This window comes from Cyclopterus lumpus, chromosome 11 (assembly GCF_009769545.1).
Source record: "Cyclopterus lumpus isolate fCycLum1 chromosome 11, fCycLum1.pri, whole genome shotgun sequence".
Classification (NCBI taxonomy): domain Eukaryota; kingdom Metazoa; phylum Chordata; class Actinopteri; order Perciformes; family Cyclopteridae; genus Cyclopterus; species Cyclopterus lumpus.
The window spans coordinates 7,860,397-7,880,887 of record NC_046976.1 but is presented as its reverse complement, the minus strand read 5'-3'; the positions used below and the strand labels follow the sequence as shown (position 1 = coordinate 7,880,887).

General features: G+C 39.8%; 2 protein-coding genes across 4 annotated transcripts; one reads left to right on the top strand and one right to left on the bottom strand.

Annotated features, from left to right (window-relative positions):
- The first annotated feature begins 3,044 nt into the window (after nt 1-3,044).
- Nucleotides 3,045-6,263, top strand: cfap20 (cilia and flagella associated protein 20). 3 transcript variants are annotated; one of them, XM_034545101.1, is made up of 6 exons: nt 3,045-3,257; nt 4,520-4,599; nt 4,703-4,814; nt 4,957-5,145; nt 5,249-5,362; nt 6,106-6,263. In XM_034545101.1, exons 1-6 carry the CDS (start codon nt 3,174-3,176, stop codon nt 6,106-6,108), a joined length of 582 nt encoding a protein of 193 aa, XP_034400992.1. In that variant the 5' UTR covers nt 3,045-3,173; the 3' UTR covers nt 6,109-6,263. The 3 variants fall into 3 exon arrangements, with proteins under 3 accessions (XP_034400992.1, XP_034400991.1, XP_034400990.1); XM_034545100.1 differs by having other exon boundaries at nt 6,103-6,263; XM_034545099.1 differs by lacking the exon at nt 6,106-6,263 and having other exon boundaries at nt 5,249-6,092.
- A 483-nt stretch (nt 6,264-6,746) lies between these two features.
- dgat1a (diacylglycerol O-acyltransferase 1a) lies at nt 6,747-20,301 on the bottom strand. The gene is made up of 17 exons (XM_034544473.1): nt 19,816-20,301; nt 18,185-18,272; nt 14,210-14,250; nt 13,568-13,653; nt 12,818-12,870; nt 12,225-12,330; nt 11,761-11,889; nt 11,171-11,245; nt 10,963-11,066; nt 10,808-10,846; nt 10,319-10,360; nt 10,133-10,177; nt 9,786-9,898; nt 9,474-9,539; nt 9,241-9,328; nt 8,932-8,994; nt 6,747-8,845 (listed from the first exon to the last, which is right to left on the bottom strand). Exons 1-17 carry the CDS (start codon nt 20,067-20,069, stop codon nt 8,699-8,701), a joined length of 1,539 nt encoding a protein of 512 aa, XP_034400364.1. The 5' UTR covers nt 20,070-20,301; the 3' UTR covers nt 6,747-8,698.
- Between the last annotated feature and the right edge of the window lie 190 nt (nt 20,302-20,491).

Genomic DNA, 20,491 nt, shown 5'->3' with positions numbered 1-20,491 from the left:
GTTTTTTATGTTGCTTCCCTTGAGGTCATACATGAGTTTACTGTAAATGATGGTTTTAATACAATTTCAAGTTTGACACCAGAGTTTTCTTTTCCCCACTTTCAATCCAGACTTGGTAACTTCTTGCACATAAAACAAGGTCGATCACCAAATGGATTTCCCTGTTTACGGTATTATTTGACAGACACCCACAAATGTCTTTCCTTTCCTTATAAATACCAGAGATGGATGAGCTCCTGTTAACACGTCCTGCCAAAGAAGGGCTTTCCACTGTTCATCATCAGACAGACACTCGGATAAAACATGGCTGAGGGCCTGAATTAAAGGACAGAAAAAGTCAGACCCACTATCTGTTTCTGATTCAGCCATTTCTTCTACATGTTATGCTCACATCCAAAACAAGATATGTGCACATGTACTCTGCTTTTAAGAGCTAAGATCATATAAAACTCAAGTAACAAGTCTCCAAAACTTGCTTTAACCTTAAATCAATAAATCCCAACGGTTAGAGACCGAACAATACAATTCTCTTCATGTAATCTTTAATAAATGAAAGCTTCTGTTTTCTGTTAACCTATAAGCACTGCTTTGATTAGCAGATCTTGTTTCCTCCAATCATCATCACAATGCAGCCTTTATGGTTCAAGGCATCCAATCCTAAATATAGAATGAGCTAAAAAGCAGCATTTTAATTGACTTTTGTAAAAACTCAAACTAAACAGGTTAGAAAATACTTTTCTGAAACATACCTTCAGAGGAGACAAAGAGAGTGAAACATCCCTTGTCCAGTAGATCCAGACAAATCTTCTGAAAGTGTCAATGTTTATATTCCTATGATAAAGTCAGAGAGTTGCTGTTCTTCTTCTGTCTCCCTGTGTTCTCTATAGCTGTAGTAGACAGAAGAGAGTGAGTAGACGTGAACCCCTCTGGGCGGGACGATTGCTCGAGCAGGCAGCTGGACCGCTTACTGTCTCTTTCTCATGTCACCCCCTGGATTAAACACAATATAGAAAAAAGAATGCAGTAGTCTTCCTCTCCTGTACATTCCTTCTATTTTCATCTTCCTTCACCTCTCCAGATGTGGAGGGTGAGAGTGTCCAAATAGACAGTCAAAAAAATCAGAAAAACAGTCAAATTAAGTGAGAAGGTGGGTTAAAGCCGGTATACAGTGTATATACAATAAAGGCAAATCTGCTGGTTGGATTGGAAATAACAGTTGAGTAAGTCACGTATACAAAATAAAAAATTACAAAAATGAACACTATCTTGGGGAGAGTAGGTTTTCAATAAGTTTATTAAAAGCTGTCTCCAGGGTGGTCCCAGATTGAAAGGGTCTGAAGGGGGGTAAAGGTTCTTCACCACCTGTGTTTGTCTCCATATAAATACCTGACTCAATTAGAGAAGGGAGTTTCTGTACATGTTTTTACAAAGCTGCCAGCCTGTGAAACTGTTTAATTAAATTTACACAGACAGTTCTAGGAATAGAGCAATGGCAGAGGGAGAGAGGGGAAAGAGGTCTTTTGCATTTATTTTAACAGAGTTATACTATTTGGAGCAGCACTTCATAAAGCACATAGACATAAACAACTAGAGAGATGGCCACCACTCCAAAGTGTATGTGGGTGCGTCCACGTGCATGTGTGTCAACTGTGTACAGTGCATGTCAAAAGGTCAAACAAACTGTTCAGCACACAGCTGACCTGAATACTAGTGAATTAATTCCTCATCAGTTCATATGAAACTAAAAAGGGACTTACTGGTGATGTCTGTTGCAAAGCTCCTGTTAAATTATTTGAAACTATTGTCAGATTAACTGTCCCTGCCCAGCGTGTTCAAAGTGCTCGAGTAAGAGAGGGGGATGTCCCACTTGACACTTTAGTGTGGTACACCAACAATTCAACATATAAAAGTAAATTCGCTAGTGGACAGCAAATATTTTCTTTGGGTCTGGCGGCACTTTCCAGAGTCTGAGAAAAAATGGTTAAAGTAACATTGCTTGGTTTTCTTTGCTTTGGCTTTTAACAGAAAGCATGTGTTCCAAAAAGAGTTTGAAAGTTGCAGGCCTTTACCAGCCAGTGAGGGTCAAATGAAGCAAAGCTGTCATATTGCATTATGCAAACGTGGGATTTAATGTCTGCTTTATATATATATATATATATATATATATATATATATATATATATATATAATATGTAGACATATATATATATATATATATATATATATATATATATATATATATATATATATATATATATACATTTAATAAATTTAGCGGTCCTTCTGTGTGGAGTTTGCATGTTCTCCCCGTGGCAGCGTGGGTTCTCTCCGGGCTCTCCGGCTTCCTCCCACAGTCCAAAGACATGCTGCAGGTTAATTGATCTCTAAATTGCCCATAGGTGTGAATGTGAGAGTGAATGGTTGTATGTCCCTACATGTGTCCTCGATGGACTGGCGGCCTGTCCAGGGTGTCCCCTGCCTTCGCCCTATGTCAGCTGGGATAGGCTCCAGCGCCCCCGCGACCCTAATGAGGATAAGCGGTATTGAAAATGGATGGATGGATGGATATATATGTAGAAATATATAAATGTGTATATATATAACTATATATATATGTATATATGGTTATATATATACATTTATATAGTTATACATATATATACATTTATATGTTTAATAAATGTATATATATATATATATATGTATGAATAATATTTATACATATATACGTTTATATATTTATACATATACATTTATATATTTATTAAATATATAAATGTATATGTATAAATATTATGTATACATATACATATATATATATATATATATTTATATACATTTATATATTTATATATATACATTTATATATTTAATAAATGTATATATATGTATACATATTATTATATATATATATATATATATATATATATATATATATATACATATATGTGTGAATATAAAAATACACAACACGTCTGATTTATATTCAACCAAAACGTTTTCATTTCCGGCATCGGAAGGGTTTGTTTACGTACCACACGGAACCAGTAGCGATGGGAACGGAAACCAAAGCTGTAAACAAACGTAACGCTCGTTAGCTCAGCAACTGTTTTAGCTAGTAACGTTAGACTATTACACATGCGCAACACGAGTGTGAACTAAGCGCTGAGAAGATGTTTAAAAATACTTTTCAAAGCGGATTCTTGTCTATTTTATACAGCATCGGCAGCAAACCACTACAGATATGGGATAAAAAGGTGAGCAGCTGTTCGCACTACGCCCCGAGTAGCGTTTATAGAGTAGCTATATAGTTAGCTAACGTTAGGTTAGCTGCGTTAGCTTTAGCTGCGCCGAGGCTAAATCTACAACTACAACCTCTACTGTGCTGTGCTCTGGAGGCTGTGTTACGTTTAGCATGAAGCTCCCCGTGACATGTTGATAAGTGGGGTTAATCTGCTTCAGCAGAAAGGCTAAATAAATGAACTCCCTCTTTTAGTTATTATCGTTTGAAGCCAAACGCAGTAACCTAACGTTAATGATTCAAAGCAACAGTATTGATCTGGATGGATTTTTAGCAACTTTTGGCGCCCATTAAACTTGAAAGTTCTTATTATATTATATATTAACTCCCCTTTTTTCTGACTGTTAAACAAGCAAGGCACAAGGTTGGCCGAAAGGGCGTTGTTGCCAAGCAACAGGTAACAAAGTAACTGGGGTATTTATCAGCTCGTTTGCAGCTCGAGACAACACAAGACAACAACATGTAAAAGGTTTTGCTACTATTCACCGACTTCATCGGATTTTAGAAGCCAATACTGTACTTTACATATACTATACATATAACATAAAAGCAGCAGGCAGGCATTCTGGGTTCAAGCCCTTTTTTTCAATCAACAGGAGTAATCAGCTCAATCCCAAAGCCACAGGAAGGAGCGAGTGGGTTTCAGGCTTTTAAAAGCTGAGCAAAGTCACCTCAGCTGGTTTAATTCTGTCTCAAGAAGAAGTGACAGAAGAACAATCATGACGATGTATGCAGCTTTTCACAAATTGCACACTCAACTTCCTGCCAGTCATATTTATTGTCATTTGGTCATATGTTTCAATGGCTTAATCAAAGATATACAGCAAGTTTGGTGATGTTTGGACAATCATTAATTCATGGCCAATAGAGTGCTTTATTGCATATAAAGCACTATATTGGGGGATTTTAAAAATAGTTTCACATACGTGGTTCAGCATTTACATTAAACATATCCTTCCAGGCAAAAAAAATCAGATTTATTTGATTTGTGTTACGCCGCGCCCATTTGTTGCATTTGTATCGCCCTCTAATGCAACTTTAGTATGTTTCAATTACTCTGAGTACATATCCTGAAGGTTTTGGGATGATTGACCCAATAATGGTTGACTTTGGTCTATTTGTGTGCTGACCCCCTGTAAGCCTGGTCCAATAAGGATCCACAGAAAACTTCAAATACATTCTCCATATTAACCTCATGGTGCTTCTGTGTGCTCACAGGTGAGGAATGGTCACATCAAGAGAATCACAGACAATGACATCCACTCACTGGTGTTGGAGGTGGAGGGGACAAACGTCAGGTGAGTTTATGTTGAACAGATTCTTCAGCTCAGGTCAACCCACTGAAGCACTCGTCCCCCTCATTCATCTCCCTTGTTTTTCTATTTCATCTGCTCCCTGCAGCACCACGTATATAACATGTCCCGCAGACCCCAAGAAGACTTTGGGCATCAAGCTCCCTTTTCTCGTTATGATCATCAAAAACCTCAAGAAGTATTTCACCTTTGAAGTCCAGGTAGGGAAGGCCTGCAGATACAGACGGCTTGGTGACTTGGTGTCAGAACAAACACATGTGTGATGCGTATGTTTGGGTTTGTTCCTTGCAGTCACTCATGCTTTCTCCCCACCTTTTAAAACAACAAAAAAAAAACATTTAGGTGTTAGATGATAAAAATGTTCGCCGGCGGTTTCGGGCGAGTAACTATCAAAGCACGACACGAGTGAAGCCGTTTATCTGCACCATGCCTATGAGGCTGGATGATGGCTGGAACCAGATTCAGTTCAACCTGTCAGACTTCACCAGGAGGGCCTATGGAACCAATTACATCGAGACGCTGCGTGTACAGGTGAGTGCACGGAGACGGACTCCAAACCAGCTCTCCCCGGGTGCACTTGTGTGACTGTAGCGCCTCATTTCCGATGCTAATTGCTGAAATGTTTTCCTCTCAGATCCACGCTAACTGTCGAATAAGGAGAGTGTATTTCTCAGACAGACTGTACGCGGAGGACGAGCTCCCAGCTGAGTTTAAACTCTACCTGCCTGTCCAGAACCAGAAAGCAAAGGTGAAACTAGACACACACACACACACACACACACACAACCACACAATTAACAGGGGAATGAATCTTTTCATTTCTCATGATTACATTAAATTTCTATTCTTGGGGTCACGATTCAACATAAATTCTCAATTCAGTCCATTGTGAGCTAATACATGCGGTGTGGAAAATGATGGCTTGAAAGCAGAATAAAGTGTGTAAAAGATTATGAATCTTTTGTATTTGGAAAAAGTTCTATCAACCGAATGCATGTAAACACACAAAGGCAAAATATAAGTTATTCATGTTGAACTTACACAAATAAACTCTTTTTACTAAAAAGTTGTTAGTATTTCTCAATTCTCATTCACTTATAATATAAATTGAATATAATGATCAAGTTATACAAAAGATGAACGTTAACACCTCCAATGCCTACTGTGGAATTTCTTTACGCTAACCCTATTGAAATAAAATATAGGATATTTATTGAAATAAATAAATCCGGTGGTCTCCTCCCGGGACCATGAACCCTAACCCTAACCTTTAAACTCTGCAATCCTTCGTAAACAGCGACGTCTCCAGAACACAACTCTAGTTTCTAGGTCCGGCCGCTAACATTAGCGCTGACCGCTACATACGGGCAGTGTAATTTTTGGCTATCACAGCCCTATGCCTGTTCTCCAGTGGGGCGCAATGACTGATGGGTATTCCTGTCAACTTTCTGTCTTTGTTTAACTCGTTTGTGTGTGTGTTTCTTGCAGCAGTAGAGATTCTCTTCCTGCACCGCTCCATCGGACCTGATGTGGAGTTTCACGATACGATTTTCTGTGTGTATTAATATGATGAACGTTGTCATTTTGAATCTATGAGTTTTGAGTGCCGTCTTGTGTTGCTCTTTGCACAATAAAGTTTTTTTTATGCACTCGTCTGTCCTCAAAGTTTTCAGTGGTGACTGTAATGGTTTAAAGATGATGCCACACACAGGCGCTGGAAAAGACCCTAAGCAGAACATTCAGGATACGCCACTGTTCACCGCTCACAAAATGAAGGCTCAGAGTCCATTCGTCATACATAAATAATCTTTATCAAATGACACACTTAATTTCAAGTGAAAGGCTGTAAAAATTATTTGGCGTGCCCAAAACAAATAATCGTTGTTTCACTTTGGATTTCTGTGTACAGTATGAACAGATCAGTAATACATTCATTTAACTATGTTGCATCACAATCATTAAAAAGCTACTAAACACAGTTCAACTTAAAGATGCATCTTCAGCATTTTATACACAAGTGCTCCAAAAACACAACAGAACTGGGAGTTGCTCATGGTAAACTCCAGAGGTCGACACTTTATATTTGATTTTTTAAAGAAATCTCACGACAACATGACGCAGTAAGACAGAAATAAAAATAAAAAACTTAAATGAGTAAATTTATTTTTCACAGGAGATTCATACAAATGATTTGTTGTACATTTAGATTTGAGTTCTGTTCACTATTGATTGTGTCCAGTATTTTCTTATACCTACTAATTTTAGTGTTTTATTTTTCCCACCCAAATCAAAAGAAAATGTACTGAAACATGCATTTTGCCAGTATGGTCGTTTGTTATAGTGCTTCAGTAAAATGCAGATTCTGGAATAATCCTCAGATGTTCACTATTAAAAAAGAAAGAAAGAGGTTTGAACAAATGTCACGCACTCACCGCTGCTTAGTTTATAAAGTTCACACTGGTTTTATACTGGGTCAAATCTTGATAAAAGTGGGTTACACTAACATATTAAAGCTGCCATTTGTGTGCTGAAATATGAATACGGTGACAATGTTTATCCTTGAATAAGGCTCTCCAAAATAGCATCTTGTTTTCATGAAAAAATAAAAAAATACTACGAAAGGTGATCAATAAGGAAAGCAAATAAGACAAATCTTGCAAAGAAAGGCTCAGATTTATCATGGTCAACTGTCACTGTGCATTTGAAAAGCAGTTCAAAATACAAACAAGTAAAATAACACAATATCTAACTTCTATATGGCAATATCCTTATTGGCTTTTAAATCAAGTCAAACCAAGAAATAGTCTTTACAATTTAAATAATGAAAGAAACGGTGGCATAAAAAGTCTGTTTGAAAGTCATTATTACCACTGCAGCTGCTGTTTTACTTTTGAAAAAACAAAACAAAAATTAGGCCAAACTGATACGATAACAAAGCAAATCACAAAACATCCACATTATTTCAACAAAACATCTTCTTTGCATGATTGAAAAAAAATATATATATGTATATATACATACTAATCTATTGCTTTAGTCAACACCATGCATTTCTTTAAAGTGCAAAAACATTCATTGGTTCAAACATAAATCAACTAATGCATTAAATCATTAATTTAAAATAAATCATAATTTGGCACAACATAAATAAAGACAGTTGTAAGCGACAAATACAATGATACAAGTATAATATTAACCATCTGATAAGTCAAATGCAACAGAAAAAAGTGCAAGAACAAATAACACACCCGGAGCATGTACTGGGACTAAGGGCTCGCATTGATGCTGTCTGGAGACGGAAGAGGAGAGGCAGCCTGGAGGTCCACGACTGTACACATAAATTTCCTTTTACAGTTCCTACTTCACTTTTTAACATCTCTTCCATCAGTTTCTTGTTTAACAAGTCCTTGTCTGTACTACTCGACTACTGCACTGCATCAATCGGTTCATCATTCCTCTGTTGCCTTTGGATACAAGAAAGAAGTGACTTCTCAACCACTGAAATGGAAACAACGTTTTCATAGCAGCCCGGTGGTAGCAGGATCCTCATCTGGCCTGTGCTCGCTTGGCAGTAGTTCACAAATGTGCACACATTTTCCAAAACTCGAGGAATGCTTGGTTACAAGCAGAGTTTCCACTTTTGAATGCACCAAAGTGCTTTCAAAGTTCAAGAAATGCCCCCTAATCTTAATCAACCAAACAGACTTTTTTAATTCCAATAACAGAAATCCAACCGCCGTCTCCCTTTGGGCCCAGGATTACCGGTAGTTGAAAAAGTCCGATGCTAGATGCAGATATTCAGAGTGAATACATGAGGCCGACTACAAAAGTATATCTTCGCAACTAAAGTGGAACGCTGCTTGGAAGCAAACACTTCTCTTGTTGTTGGAATAATTTCCTGGCATACTATGGTTCATCTCTCTTTAGTGCAAAAATCAAGAAGTCAAATATGTTCCTGCTGTTGCTGCTTTCCCCTCACAGGTTCACATCAACAGGGCGTTCTATTAAGCCCCCTTAACATGCTCTACATTCACCCATGGAGTTGTCCCGCAGGCTGCTGTGCGTGTTTACAACATGTCCGGTACTATGTTGTGCTCCCATGATGAATGACATAGTAGTCATGGACGTACATCAACACAGCGACAGGCTGGCCGATGATGAGCGAGATCCACACGGCAGCGTTGCCATAGTTTCCGTTCAGGAAACGACCCACAAACCAAGCCAGAGGAACCTGAGGAGATTAAAGTTCAGAGGTCAGAGTGTGTTGGCCTCCAGCAGAGGAGCGATAGAGATGGAGGAGGGTTCAGTGCTTCTCACCTGAGCCATCATTCCCATAAAGGCCCACAGTCGAAACATCTTCAGAGGAATACTCACCAGGTACTGAGGACAGAAATACCATATATCAGACACAGAACTTTCTCTAAAAAAAAGGTATTTAAATATGTAAAAGCTGCACACTCATGACTCATTTTCATTCTTTTTATTTTGGCACAATTTGACAGATTTAGTCATCTATCTGGAAGCCAGCACCTCACAAGTGTCAGCTAACAACCGTCCATTTCATGTACAGACAACAAATAAAAACAGCACAGGTCGAGGCCGAGCTAGCAGATATGTAGACTTTACCTCGTGGAAGAAGGCAGACATCAGGAAGATTCCGATTTGAGCCAGAAACTTGTTGACTCCCTTCCTCAACACGGGCTTGTAGAAGTGTCTATAACACGCAAAGAGACGCCATCAGGCACTCGACAAAATACACTGATCGCAAAGATCTGCCAGAAAACACCCCCAAATAAATGGCAAAGAGAGCATGAAGCCAAAGACGGTTTCAATGCTGAATCAATAAGTTTGGCGCTCACCTCAGACACCACTTGTGAACTGGGATATTCCAGTTGGACCAGAAATATGTGACGGACTCAGAGTTCCTGAAAGGAGAAAAAAATTGCACAGTTTGAGAATTTGACGTCAAGATAATTGGTTTTCAATGACTATGCATTTTGAATGAATACACTTTCATTCCTATGTGACACCTGATCCTCTTACATTTCAGGGGATCGCAGCTAAAAATATATACGAGCTAAGCCCACTTGTTAAATGGGGCCGACTCAGCATGTTAAACGTGTCGCGGTGTTTCTTCACAGGCGTTCACAGTGTATGTTTCTTCAACTCACCACCAGTCTTTGTAGAACTCTCTGTCTCCAAACTGCAGCAGCTCTGCCACAAAGTTCATAGAAGAGTGGAAAAACCAATAGAAGAATATTAACCATATCAGATGGTTAGGCACCTGGTAGAGGAGGAGGAGTAGGAGGAAGGTCATGGGAGGTGTTGTTATGGTCACACTGTGGTTACAATGTTGCTACCTACCATCTAGTTAATACATGAGACAGTAACGACAAAGGGAGACATAGTTCAATTTGCAAGATTGAGTGGTATAAGTCGTTTTTTTCTTTTTGCATTATTGGGTTATGGCAGGATACAATGTGTGTCCAGTGTAACTACAGAATCTCATGATACTCACAGCTAACTTTAGGAGGCGCTCTACCATCCTAGAAAAGTCCATTTCCTGTAAGAGACATAATGACAACTTTTTTTATTGACTGTTTGCCCAACGACAAAACACACTACGATCGCTTGCTCTCCCGAGATCCCAGTTTAGAAGTGTGTGTGTGTGCGTGTGCGTGTGCGTGTGTGTGTGCGTACGCACCTGGAATGGTTTCATTGAGTTCTGTATGGTGGGAACCATCCACTGGAAGACACAAATGAAAATTGCCTTGCATTGTTTGAGTTGTGAAAACAGATTTAAATAGACAAATATTTCCATGACTTCCTGTGTGTGCGCTGACTGGAGTGTATTCTGAGTGCTTGTTCGTGATTTATGTTGCGTTAATGTTCAACATATAACTCTCCCTTTTCCCCTCATTTCACAATCCAGGAACAGCACTCAGTACTAGCCTATTTATTAGTTATTTAACATTTGCCCTCTCCTTGTTGAGAACTTGTTTTAAAAACTGTATCTAAAAGTGTACATATTACCACCTTCTGTATAGGGCTTTTTATATTTTTCTTTCTTATTATAGTGTGTTTTTATTTCCTAAACTGTTGACTCGGAGAGCCCTGCACAAGAATTCCAATGTGTCTGGACTGTTGGTCTACGCACAAATGGCAAATAAAAACCTTGAATCCTTGAACATACCTGCTGTATCAATCCCACCAACAGCTGCATGAAGAAAAGCTACAAGAAAGAGCGAGCCAAAATTAAAAACAGGCATTATCCCTTTTCGGTTTCCAAAACCTCCGTTGACACCAGGAGCGTACACAACTATTGTGCGTTTGTGTTTCCCCTCTCACCATTTCAAAAAGTCTTCTCATCAGGAACCTTTTGCGTATCCGAGGTGACCGCGGGAAGTTCAGCTCGTAGCAGAGCGTTGGAGCGAAGACAAAGTAGTACATGTCTAAAGACAACACAATAAATAAAAACAAAATCTTAATTTAAGATGGTTTATCATAATTGTATTTAAAACTGTGCAGTTTATGGCCACGTAGACATCATGGTTACCTCTGTGCGTGAGGTTGCCCGGATAGGAGACAGGAGGATGAACTGCTGAACCATTCGATTGTGCCACGGACGGACCTGAAAAACACACACACACACTTCATTGACTACCATACCCAAGTGGTTTGACAACAACCCATAAAATGACTTTATAAAAACAACAGACAATCAGCATGTTGGATTTCAAGGATGTCTGTGTGTGCTGTGTGTACTTCAGCTCCTACAGGGAGGAGTTACAGTCGTCACGTAGCGTTTAGGATTATAATGGTTTCAAAACACACACAGCTTTAATCTTTGTCTCTGTGAGTTAGCCAAAAGCTGCAGTTTGTCTTGTTACCACTAGATGGGAGTAGCTGTATAGTACTAAAAAAAAAGAAAAAAAATCTATATAATCCTAGTGTGCAATGACATTTGTGTGTTTCAATCAAATTCCTTGTTTTAGTTTGACTGTTAGTCTGCTCTTAAGCTCAAGAGCCCTCTGCTGTATTCTACACGTGTGCCTACTCACACTCTAGATAACTTGTCTTCAACACTTTGTGTGTGTGTGTGTGTGTGTGTGTGTGTGTGTGTGTGTGTGTGTGTGTAATTCTTACATGAGTATGATCGTGTTAGTCTCATGGCTTTTGCTTCTCTAATTTCTCGACACCACCTGTTGGTGTCTTGGTAGGAGTACAGCTTGAGAAACAGCACCGTGTAGATTCCTAACGCGAGCACACCACCCACTGACACACACACACACACACACACACACACACACACACACAAAGGGTCATTGACTAAGAGCCATAAATGATAGATGAAAGGAGCACTCTGGTGTGTGGGTGTACATCGATTGGAACTAAGCTAAAACTGTTTAAAAGCTAAATAGTTACATTTTTATTTTAACATTAGTAATGATTTAAAATGCAATTAATACTATTAGTTTTAATTAATAAAACGGATCGATGTTACTATTGTACGAGTATTACCATACACACAAGCATTAATTCTTATTCAAAATTATTTATGTACGTCTCATAAAAAATACACTGTAAACATGTATATATTGTGTATGTACCTGGGGTCACGGAGGTCACTGTGAGTACAATGGCTGCAGGGAAGATCAACAGGGATGTCAGGTTAAAAATATGAAGAATCAGTCCCGTCATTTTGGAAATGGTACCCTGGGAATGATACAAAGAAAACAGAAAAGAGTCACAGTGAAACATTTGATCTGACTGTTGATATGCTCTGCAACACGAGATCTAATGGGATTTTTACAAATTAAAATCGGTTAGGTTGTTTTAGATTAGTGTTTCCCAAACTTTTTTCTGGGGACACACTTTAAAAAAATCTCATCTCAGAATCATGAGAAGAGCACATTTAGGAAAAGTTAACAAGCACGTTTGTTTTTCCTCAGTTAGGTGTGTGAAGTGCCTCTTTCAGGCCTCAATGATACATTTATTAATACAAACCTCAACTTTTTTTACAGTTCATTAAACAGCTCAGCAATGTGTTTGCTAAAATCCCTACACAAAGTTATAATTTCAAACGTCAGGTCTTTGGAATCCAAACAAAAAGGTGAAGCTAAAAAGTTTCAGGGAATATTTGCAACATTTGCAGTGCCCACAATAGGATGCAAAATGTATGCAGATCATTGTGATAACTCACCACAGCCAGACGCCTCTCTGTGTACAAGGCTGCTAAGATGAACACATTGGACACTGTAACACAGGAGAGACAAACCAGACTCATCAGAGTGAACCACAGTGGGAGGTGGACTGCATTGTATTCCTCAGTGTAACACCATTTAACACAGAGACGGAGGAAGTGGTAACCGGTGGTGAATACCGATTTTGTCAAACACCGATTTTGTCAAACACCGATTTTGTCAAACACCGATTTTGTCAAACATGATGGAAAGTTTCAGGTACGATATTGGTCCAGTTTTTTCTCTAAATAGCAATCTATATTATTCAGATTGATTGTTCTAACGATACCCTGTAGGCAAGTGCCCAGCTGCGGAGGACAATTTGTGCAATTTGTAATAACTTGTTTTACGGCATTGATAAAGCCGTCAGGAGTCCCCCTTCTTTGGGTAAATAACCAATAATAGCTGTGCTGGAATATTCAGGACAGGAACTCATGCCAATAATGCTTCTGCATGCCATCACTGAGCATCTGGCTTGTAAATCTGCTCCAACAAGCTCCATCAGATCCACCATTAGGGACCTGGCGAGGCTGTAACACATGTTTTTTTACGGTCAACAACAACACTTTGTGTTACAGTGATGCAGACTGATGTTTCCTGCACAGAGTCCTCCCTCGTTTCAACCCTGAGGTCACAGAGGGACAAACGGCTGCGAGTCATTCAACAGCTGTGCACACGACTTTGGAGGCAGCAGAGTAAATGCTCCGTACCAATGATGAGGCAAGCTGATGGCCAGCTATAGGGGTCCTTCAAGAAGAGAGAGACGACTTGGATCGGGTCCACCAAGATGCCATACCTAGAGTAGAGAGAAGTGACATTATTGATCCCATCATTTAGAAACGCTTTTGTGTGCAGATATGAGGCTGAAATGGTTACGTGAGGTATAGTTTAACATTGGTTCAGTTAAAGGTTTGGTGTGCTCACAACAACAGCGTGATCGATGACAATTGGATAATAAAATGATTGAAACCCAGAGGAACGTCAGCCAAGATAGAAACTGTTTTATATCTAATTTAAGGAGATATTTATCATTTTTCAAACTACACCTGGACACACCGTGCTGGCACTTACTAATGTCTCAATTATTTAGAGACAAACAAACAAAGCCCTCAGGACATGTGCTGTTGGATGTACTTTCGATGTGTGATCACATCCAGCTCCTGTTTCTATTGATTTTGAAAGAAAAGTGACACATTAATGGAATGGAATAATAAACTAGGGGGCTGTGATGAGGTGGAGGATGAGGGCGTCACGGTGGGTTGTATAACCACATGGCAGTGAGTCGCAACAGCGCCTGCTTGTGTATATAATGGTGTGTGTGTGTGTGTGTGTGTGTGTCGGCACATACTCACTTTATAATGTTCTCTAAGAAGAGGCGTGTATTACTCAGCCCCTGAAAGAGAGCAACAGGCACTAATGAGCATAGTTCACAATATCAACAAGAATCAACTGTTTACACAACAATATTTACGCCCCCCCCCCCCGGCTATAAATCTGGCTCATAAACTCTGCAGATTACCATGGGTTTGTTCATGCGTGGTGAGCGAGTAATTATTCAAAACAAGAACACAAACAGGTTTTCATTCAAAAGCAACTGTGCCAGTTGAAGAATCAGTGCATACAAAAGACAGACACGTATCTGTCCTGCGTGAAAGCCGTTTAACACTTTTTTTTAAATATGCAAAGCAATTTACAGAAAGGGCAACAAAGAGCAGTACAAAGTTGCATGGCGATATCTTGATGAGTGTAAACGACTGCCGAGATAAGATCCGTTTCGTACCCAAATTAAGCAACGCCGCGATAACCGTCACACCCCGCTTCTGCTCACTCTGTTAAATGTGTCAAGAAAACAGGTTTATCATTATATTATGTGTTAAAGTTCAAGGTCTGAGTCCAGCTTGAACTCCGCCATCAGTTATCGGAGCTTTCTGAGATTATAAATAACCACCCACTCAACGCAGCCAACATGTATACGTGTATGTGCATAGCGTGTATACATTATCTTATACATAAGATCATTTATGTGGCATGTTCAGTTAGAGAGACGGTTAGGAGAATGAGGACACACGATAAGGTCACGCAGGGGTGGTTATGTGTTCCATGCTGCCCCTCGGCCCGTTCGCCTGCCAAGACCCTGCAGCAATGTGGATTTGATTCAACTATGTCTTTTGTCCAAACCAGTAACCTTTGCTTTAGTAACCTTCAACACAGACAGCAGAGCACCGTCATGTAGAACACGGCTCTTGGGAAAGAGGCCTTTCCAGAGCATTTCAAGAAATTATTGCAAAATCTGATTTTTTTTCCCCCTCACAATTATTCAGTCCTCTCTTGACCCTGACCAGAGAGAGGTCAGCGTGCAAAGTCAGATACAGAGCAACACCTTGGGAGATGGCGGGATTCTGTGTCTTGCTCAAAGACACTTCAGTAGGAGGGATTTTAACTGAGACCAGGCTGCCTGGTTAAATAACCAGTTGTGTCCAGCTGTTATTACAGTTAGGAAGTTTTTTTCTGCAATCTGTTATCCGTCTTATGGTCAGTAATACAAAATGTTATCTTGTTGGATGAACAAAAACTTGTTCAACTTTGTTGAATCAAACCTTTTAGCACCCAAATATCTGAATATTTACAGCTAAGAAAATGTACACATTTTCTTAGCTGCTTCTCTTTATCATCATTTACAATTTCCTCAGTAATAAAACACTGATAAGCTGTTAGAATATTTTTCTTTTTTTAAAGTTTCAACAACAAAACGGCTATTTTTCTCAAATAAAATCCAAGTAATAGAATATTCACAATAGACGCAACTCATATTACCTTCTTCAATATGTTTCAAACAATAATCTTGATACTGTGTGACACAGATGAAATCTGACGATAGAGTTTCAGTCATGAACTTGTCTAAGCTGTATCCCGGTGTCATCGTGGATAGGAGACACGTATCAGATTTGGTACGTTTAAAAATAGGAAGAGCTGCTGGGGTCGGCTGAACTTTAGGACCCTGACATACAAAGCAATGAGCCAAGCTGAGAGAACTGGTCAACAAAGACTCAATCAGAAAACCTTTTGCTTTGGCCGAGGTCTTCTGTTAAATGTTTCCCTTCAACACACAGCAAAGACCTTTGGGGACACGTATTGTATATGTATATATAATATGTATTCATATTCCTAACATGGTCGAAAGAACATCAACACTAACGAGTCACTGACACGCATGTCTGTTAACCTCCTTGGTGCCGGAAACTGATGGGAGTGTGATATAAAAAAAAAAAAAATAAGCAGCTGGCTCCTTGTGGCCATTGAAGGTCTGCTTGGCTGTACATCGGAGGGAACAATGATATAAACCAGCTGAAATGTCTTTGTTGGTTCACGAGCACAGAATAGTCTTAGCACCAATCTTAATCTTCTTATCATTGTGTATGCGTCTTGTTTTTGAGAGCTTCAGACCTTGAAATGTATTCATCCTCCAAACAACTGGAGAAAGTCACGTTCAACAAGAATATTCAGATCTCAAAAACAAACATGAACACTTACTTCACGAGCACTTTCCGAGAATTTAAAAGAAGTTTAGCGGTTTCAAAAAAGGGAACTTATGGATTTAAAAATATGTAGTATTTTGCCAACCGCTTATATTTTAAGGCTGTGAATTTATTGAATGAGTGATATTTCAAAACACTTTGCTTTTAACATTGAAGTAAACCAACACGTCTACTAATGTCTCATCTGTAGAAACATGTGGTCCAGCAGCATTTAGCCGACGGTCCTGATTATTTAGGACAAACAACTAAGCTTCTAAATGTATACACACACACACACACACACACACGCACACACGCACACTTTGTGCTTCCACTTCACACTCTTAGTCTAATCTTGAAGGCTTCCTAAAACCGCCTGAACGGAGCGATGCCGTCCCAAGTGACCAAAAAGTAGAGGACGCGTTCGTCACAGACACATTTTCAAAGATGGAATTAATCCTGTCACAGAATTGCAAAATAAGGCCTGATTGAAAATATTATATATAAGCATGTGCATGTGTGCACACAGATAAAAACGTGTACACATGCATTTCATCAGGATTTGTCTAACAGTATTTCTGTATCCTCCACACTGTCAAAATACTAACAGTGGCTGACTGTTGAGAAGCTGCAGGAGGACGCACACACAGTTGAATCAGCAACTGGAACCGGAAGGAAAGGTCATTTTTTCTGAAGAGGATCCTGTTGGCTAGTTGGAACATGGGCTCCTGCCAATTAATTTTCTTGTCACATGGAGTCTTTGTCTCATGTTTTAGCAGACAGCTTTTGTTGCTGCTTTCAAGTTATTCTTTTCAGTTTATCTAAGATTTGAAAGCATAAACTGGGATGCACACTGATTTTTTTTTTCCGAGCTATAAATAAAATTGTCCGTGCAAGAAGATTAATTTTTTGGGTTAATGTTCTACTTTAGAATCTCAGTATGAAAAACAACTTTATTGGCCAATAAAGCACACTACCTCCTTTGAGCAGAAGATACTGTCAGTGAACATCCATCAGACATGTACGACACGTTCATATTTAGAATATGTGAATTTTAAAACCACGATTTTAAATTAAACCATATAATGCTGATTGATATGGGGCAAATTAAAGAAGACATTAACCTTATATTTGCACATTTTTCAGATACTTCATACTTAATAATCTCTCTCCTCAGGGATGATTGAAAATCCCTCCACTGTATTCATATTCATAATCCTCTGCGGTGTGCGATCAACGTATGAACCGTCACTTCAACCCTCGGCATGCCGCCTGCAGGTGTACCCGAACGCCCTCGATACAAGTACAGCTAACAGAAGGTCCACTTCTGGTGAGAGGGAAAGTTCAACATATGAAGTAAACTCACCGAGATTAAAATGTAACTAATAAACCCTCCTAATCTAAGTCATAGAAATTAGAAACAAGGGACTAGGGACAAATGACAAACCGGGCCAAGAGGGAGTAACTGTGCATATATGGAGGAGAGATGACCTGAAAACAACTTATCAACTTATCAGACTTCTCAGAGACAAATTTGATGTGTCGCAGAAAAGTCACCGTCACAGGTCCAACTCAAAATCTCAGGAGGTGTACTGAACACTTCTGCTTCTGAGACCAAAAATCACTATTGCAGTGCAATGTGCTCCAGCCATTAGCAGCTTTATATACTGTATTCATGCGTTTGTGTGCAAGTGACAGTGAGAAGACAAAGAGAGGGTTATGCAACTGGTTAGGAACAATAACTCTTGATGACGTGCACGTCATGTTTTCACCCAGAATTGTTTGTGTAAGTCACAGCACCGTTGGACTCACCAGCATGACGACACACCAGTTGAGGATTCCTCTGTAGTTGCTGTAGCCACTGGCTGAACTTAAGAGAGACTCCTGGAGGACGTGACAGCTGCATGGAAACACAAAGTCAATAGTTTCATTTATTACCTTTTTTTTTTTTAGGGCTGATCAAGCTCTTGGCATTCACTCTTTCCTGCCTGTTTATCTCCAAAAGGATGAAACCGTTTGTTACATCACTCTAGTCACTCTCAAACATCTGTCCAGGAAACATCCATCTGCATCCTCAAATTACACACAATTACAAATGTTATTGGACATTTTTTTTTTTTTTTTTTCAAGGAGGCTGCATAATTCAAACCGACTCAGGACTAATGGTCACTAGTGACTACTGGAACCAGTATGTAGGATTTTGTATTTATGTCAATTAATTGTTTGTTTTTATCTTTGGTTTGGTTGACACATTTACTTCCCTGGCTGTAAAGCATTTACTATTACTGCAGTAACATAGTTGCCTCCTGGTCAGGAAATTTGTGGTATTTCATACTGTGGGATTTCTATATTTTAAATGAATTAAATGTATCCAGTAGTCTAATGGTAAGACCAAAGGGCATTGTGAAATATGAGGCTATTTATCAGGCAAGAACTTTTACACAAAAGATGGAGAAATTGCTTTAAAACAAAGTAAGAGGAGAAGAGTGGATGGAGCAGAAGCAGAGGAGGTTGAGTACACAGGAAACAGGATAGAAAGATAAGGTGGGGGATAATTCAGTATTAAAGAGAGAAAGGTGGATAACGAAGATGAGGTGAAGAGACAGTGGAGGTTTGAGGTGAAGTACGGAAGGAAATGAGCATATAAAGAGAGGAAAGAGTAGAGGATTTCCCCGAAGAGTGCCATGACGCAAGGCAAGGCCAGACCAGACCAGCAGAAGGACGTGCAGACAGATAGGTATAGTCAGCCAGCACAGGATTGCAAAAGCCATTGATGCATCATTGATTCCTGGAAAAAGTATTACAGTCACTTTATTTCAGCATTCTTTAAATGCACACGTGTGAGTAAAACACCAGCCAGACCCTTGGCAGCTCACAACAATAAGTAGAGGTGGATTCAAAGGCGAAGACTTATCTGTGGAAGTGGGCGTGTTGCCATAAAATGTTTAGGCTAAGGGTCAGGCTATTATGTCTCCTCTCACAATGTCGGTTTTCCCTCATACCGACGACCTTTGCCGTGTCGACACCAATCTGTCACGTTTCTGTCTGCTCTACATGAGCTCACTCCTCAGACACAGTTACAATTCTTACTCAAAAAGCTTAAAAGTGTATTCTGTGCTTGGGCCTAATAAATACAAGTACCACTAAAGTGTGTTTTATTCAAAAGGAAGGTGTTGGAGAGATGAAAGATGTATTCCATATGTATATGTATACGTATATCTATATTTAATAGAAGTATGCAGTCAAACTATATAGTTTGAGCCCCATTTGATTTAATGACAGCCTGACAAATAGCCAACCCACAGCGAGAAGGTTTTAATACAAAGAGTCACATCTGTCTACATAACGCAACTGCTTCCTGCCATTTCAATTACCGTTAACGTGTGTTAGTTTGCGTACGTGACGTTCCAACGTCTTAAAAAAAAAAACTCGGTGAACGTTACCTGAGTCTCTCGTTGAAATCCTCCACCACACTCCTCTGTTTCTTGGGACTGTCGGGGAGCTGTCGCTGTTCCGGCGTCCCCATCTCTCCGTCCACCTTCCCGTTGTTACTCGCGTGCCTGGACGCCTCCTTGGTTTTGGCTTTGGCCGGAGGCTGCGAGGGTTTCTCCCCGGCATCGGGCCACTTGCTCCCGTTGGAGATGGTCGTCCTCCTCCGGCGGGTCGCAGGCCCTCTCGTCTCGGCTTTATCGCTCATTTTCAGCGGCTCCAGTCACGCAGCGTTCACCTGCCGGACATCGCTGGTCAAGCTGCGCTCACCTGTGTCTGTGTTCCCATGCGTGAGGTCGGGTTAAGAGCGGACAGAGGAGCAGTCCCGAGTCGTGTGTCAACGCCGCGGGTTATAATGCGTTTGATCACCACCGCGGCTCAAGATGCAATTGTCATTAAGGTTGCCAGATCTGTGTTTTTAAACTGACATCCCCCGATCGAGCCGATGTCGCCATCCACTTCCGGATTGGCTGTTCCACAACACAACTGAAATGCACTGGGTCAGAGTGGCATCATTGTAAAATGTGAACTCTTTGCCACAACAGAGATATAGACGATATTATATATTATTATATTAACCTTCAACAACTACAGGCCCATACTCCTCCTTATATTTACCTTTAGTTTATT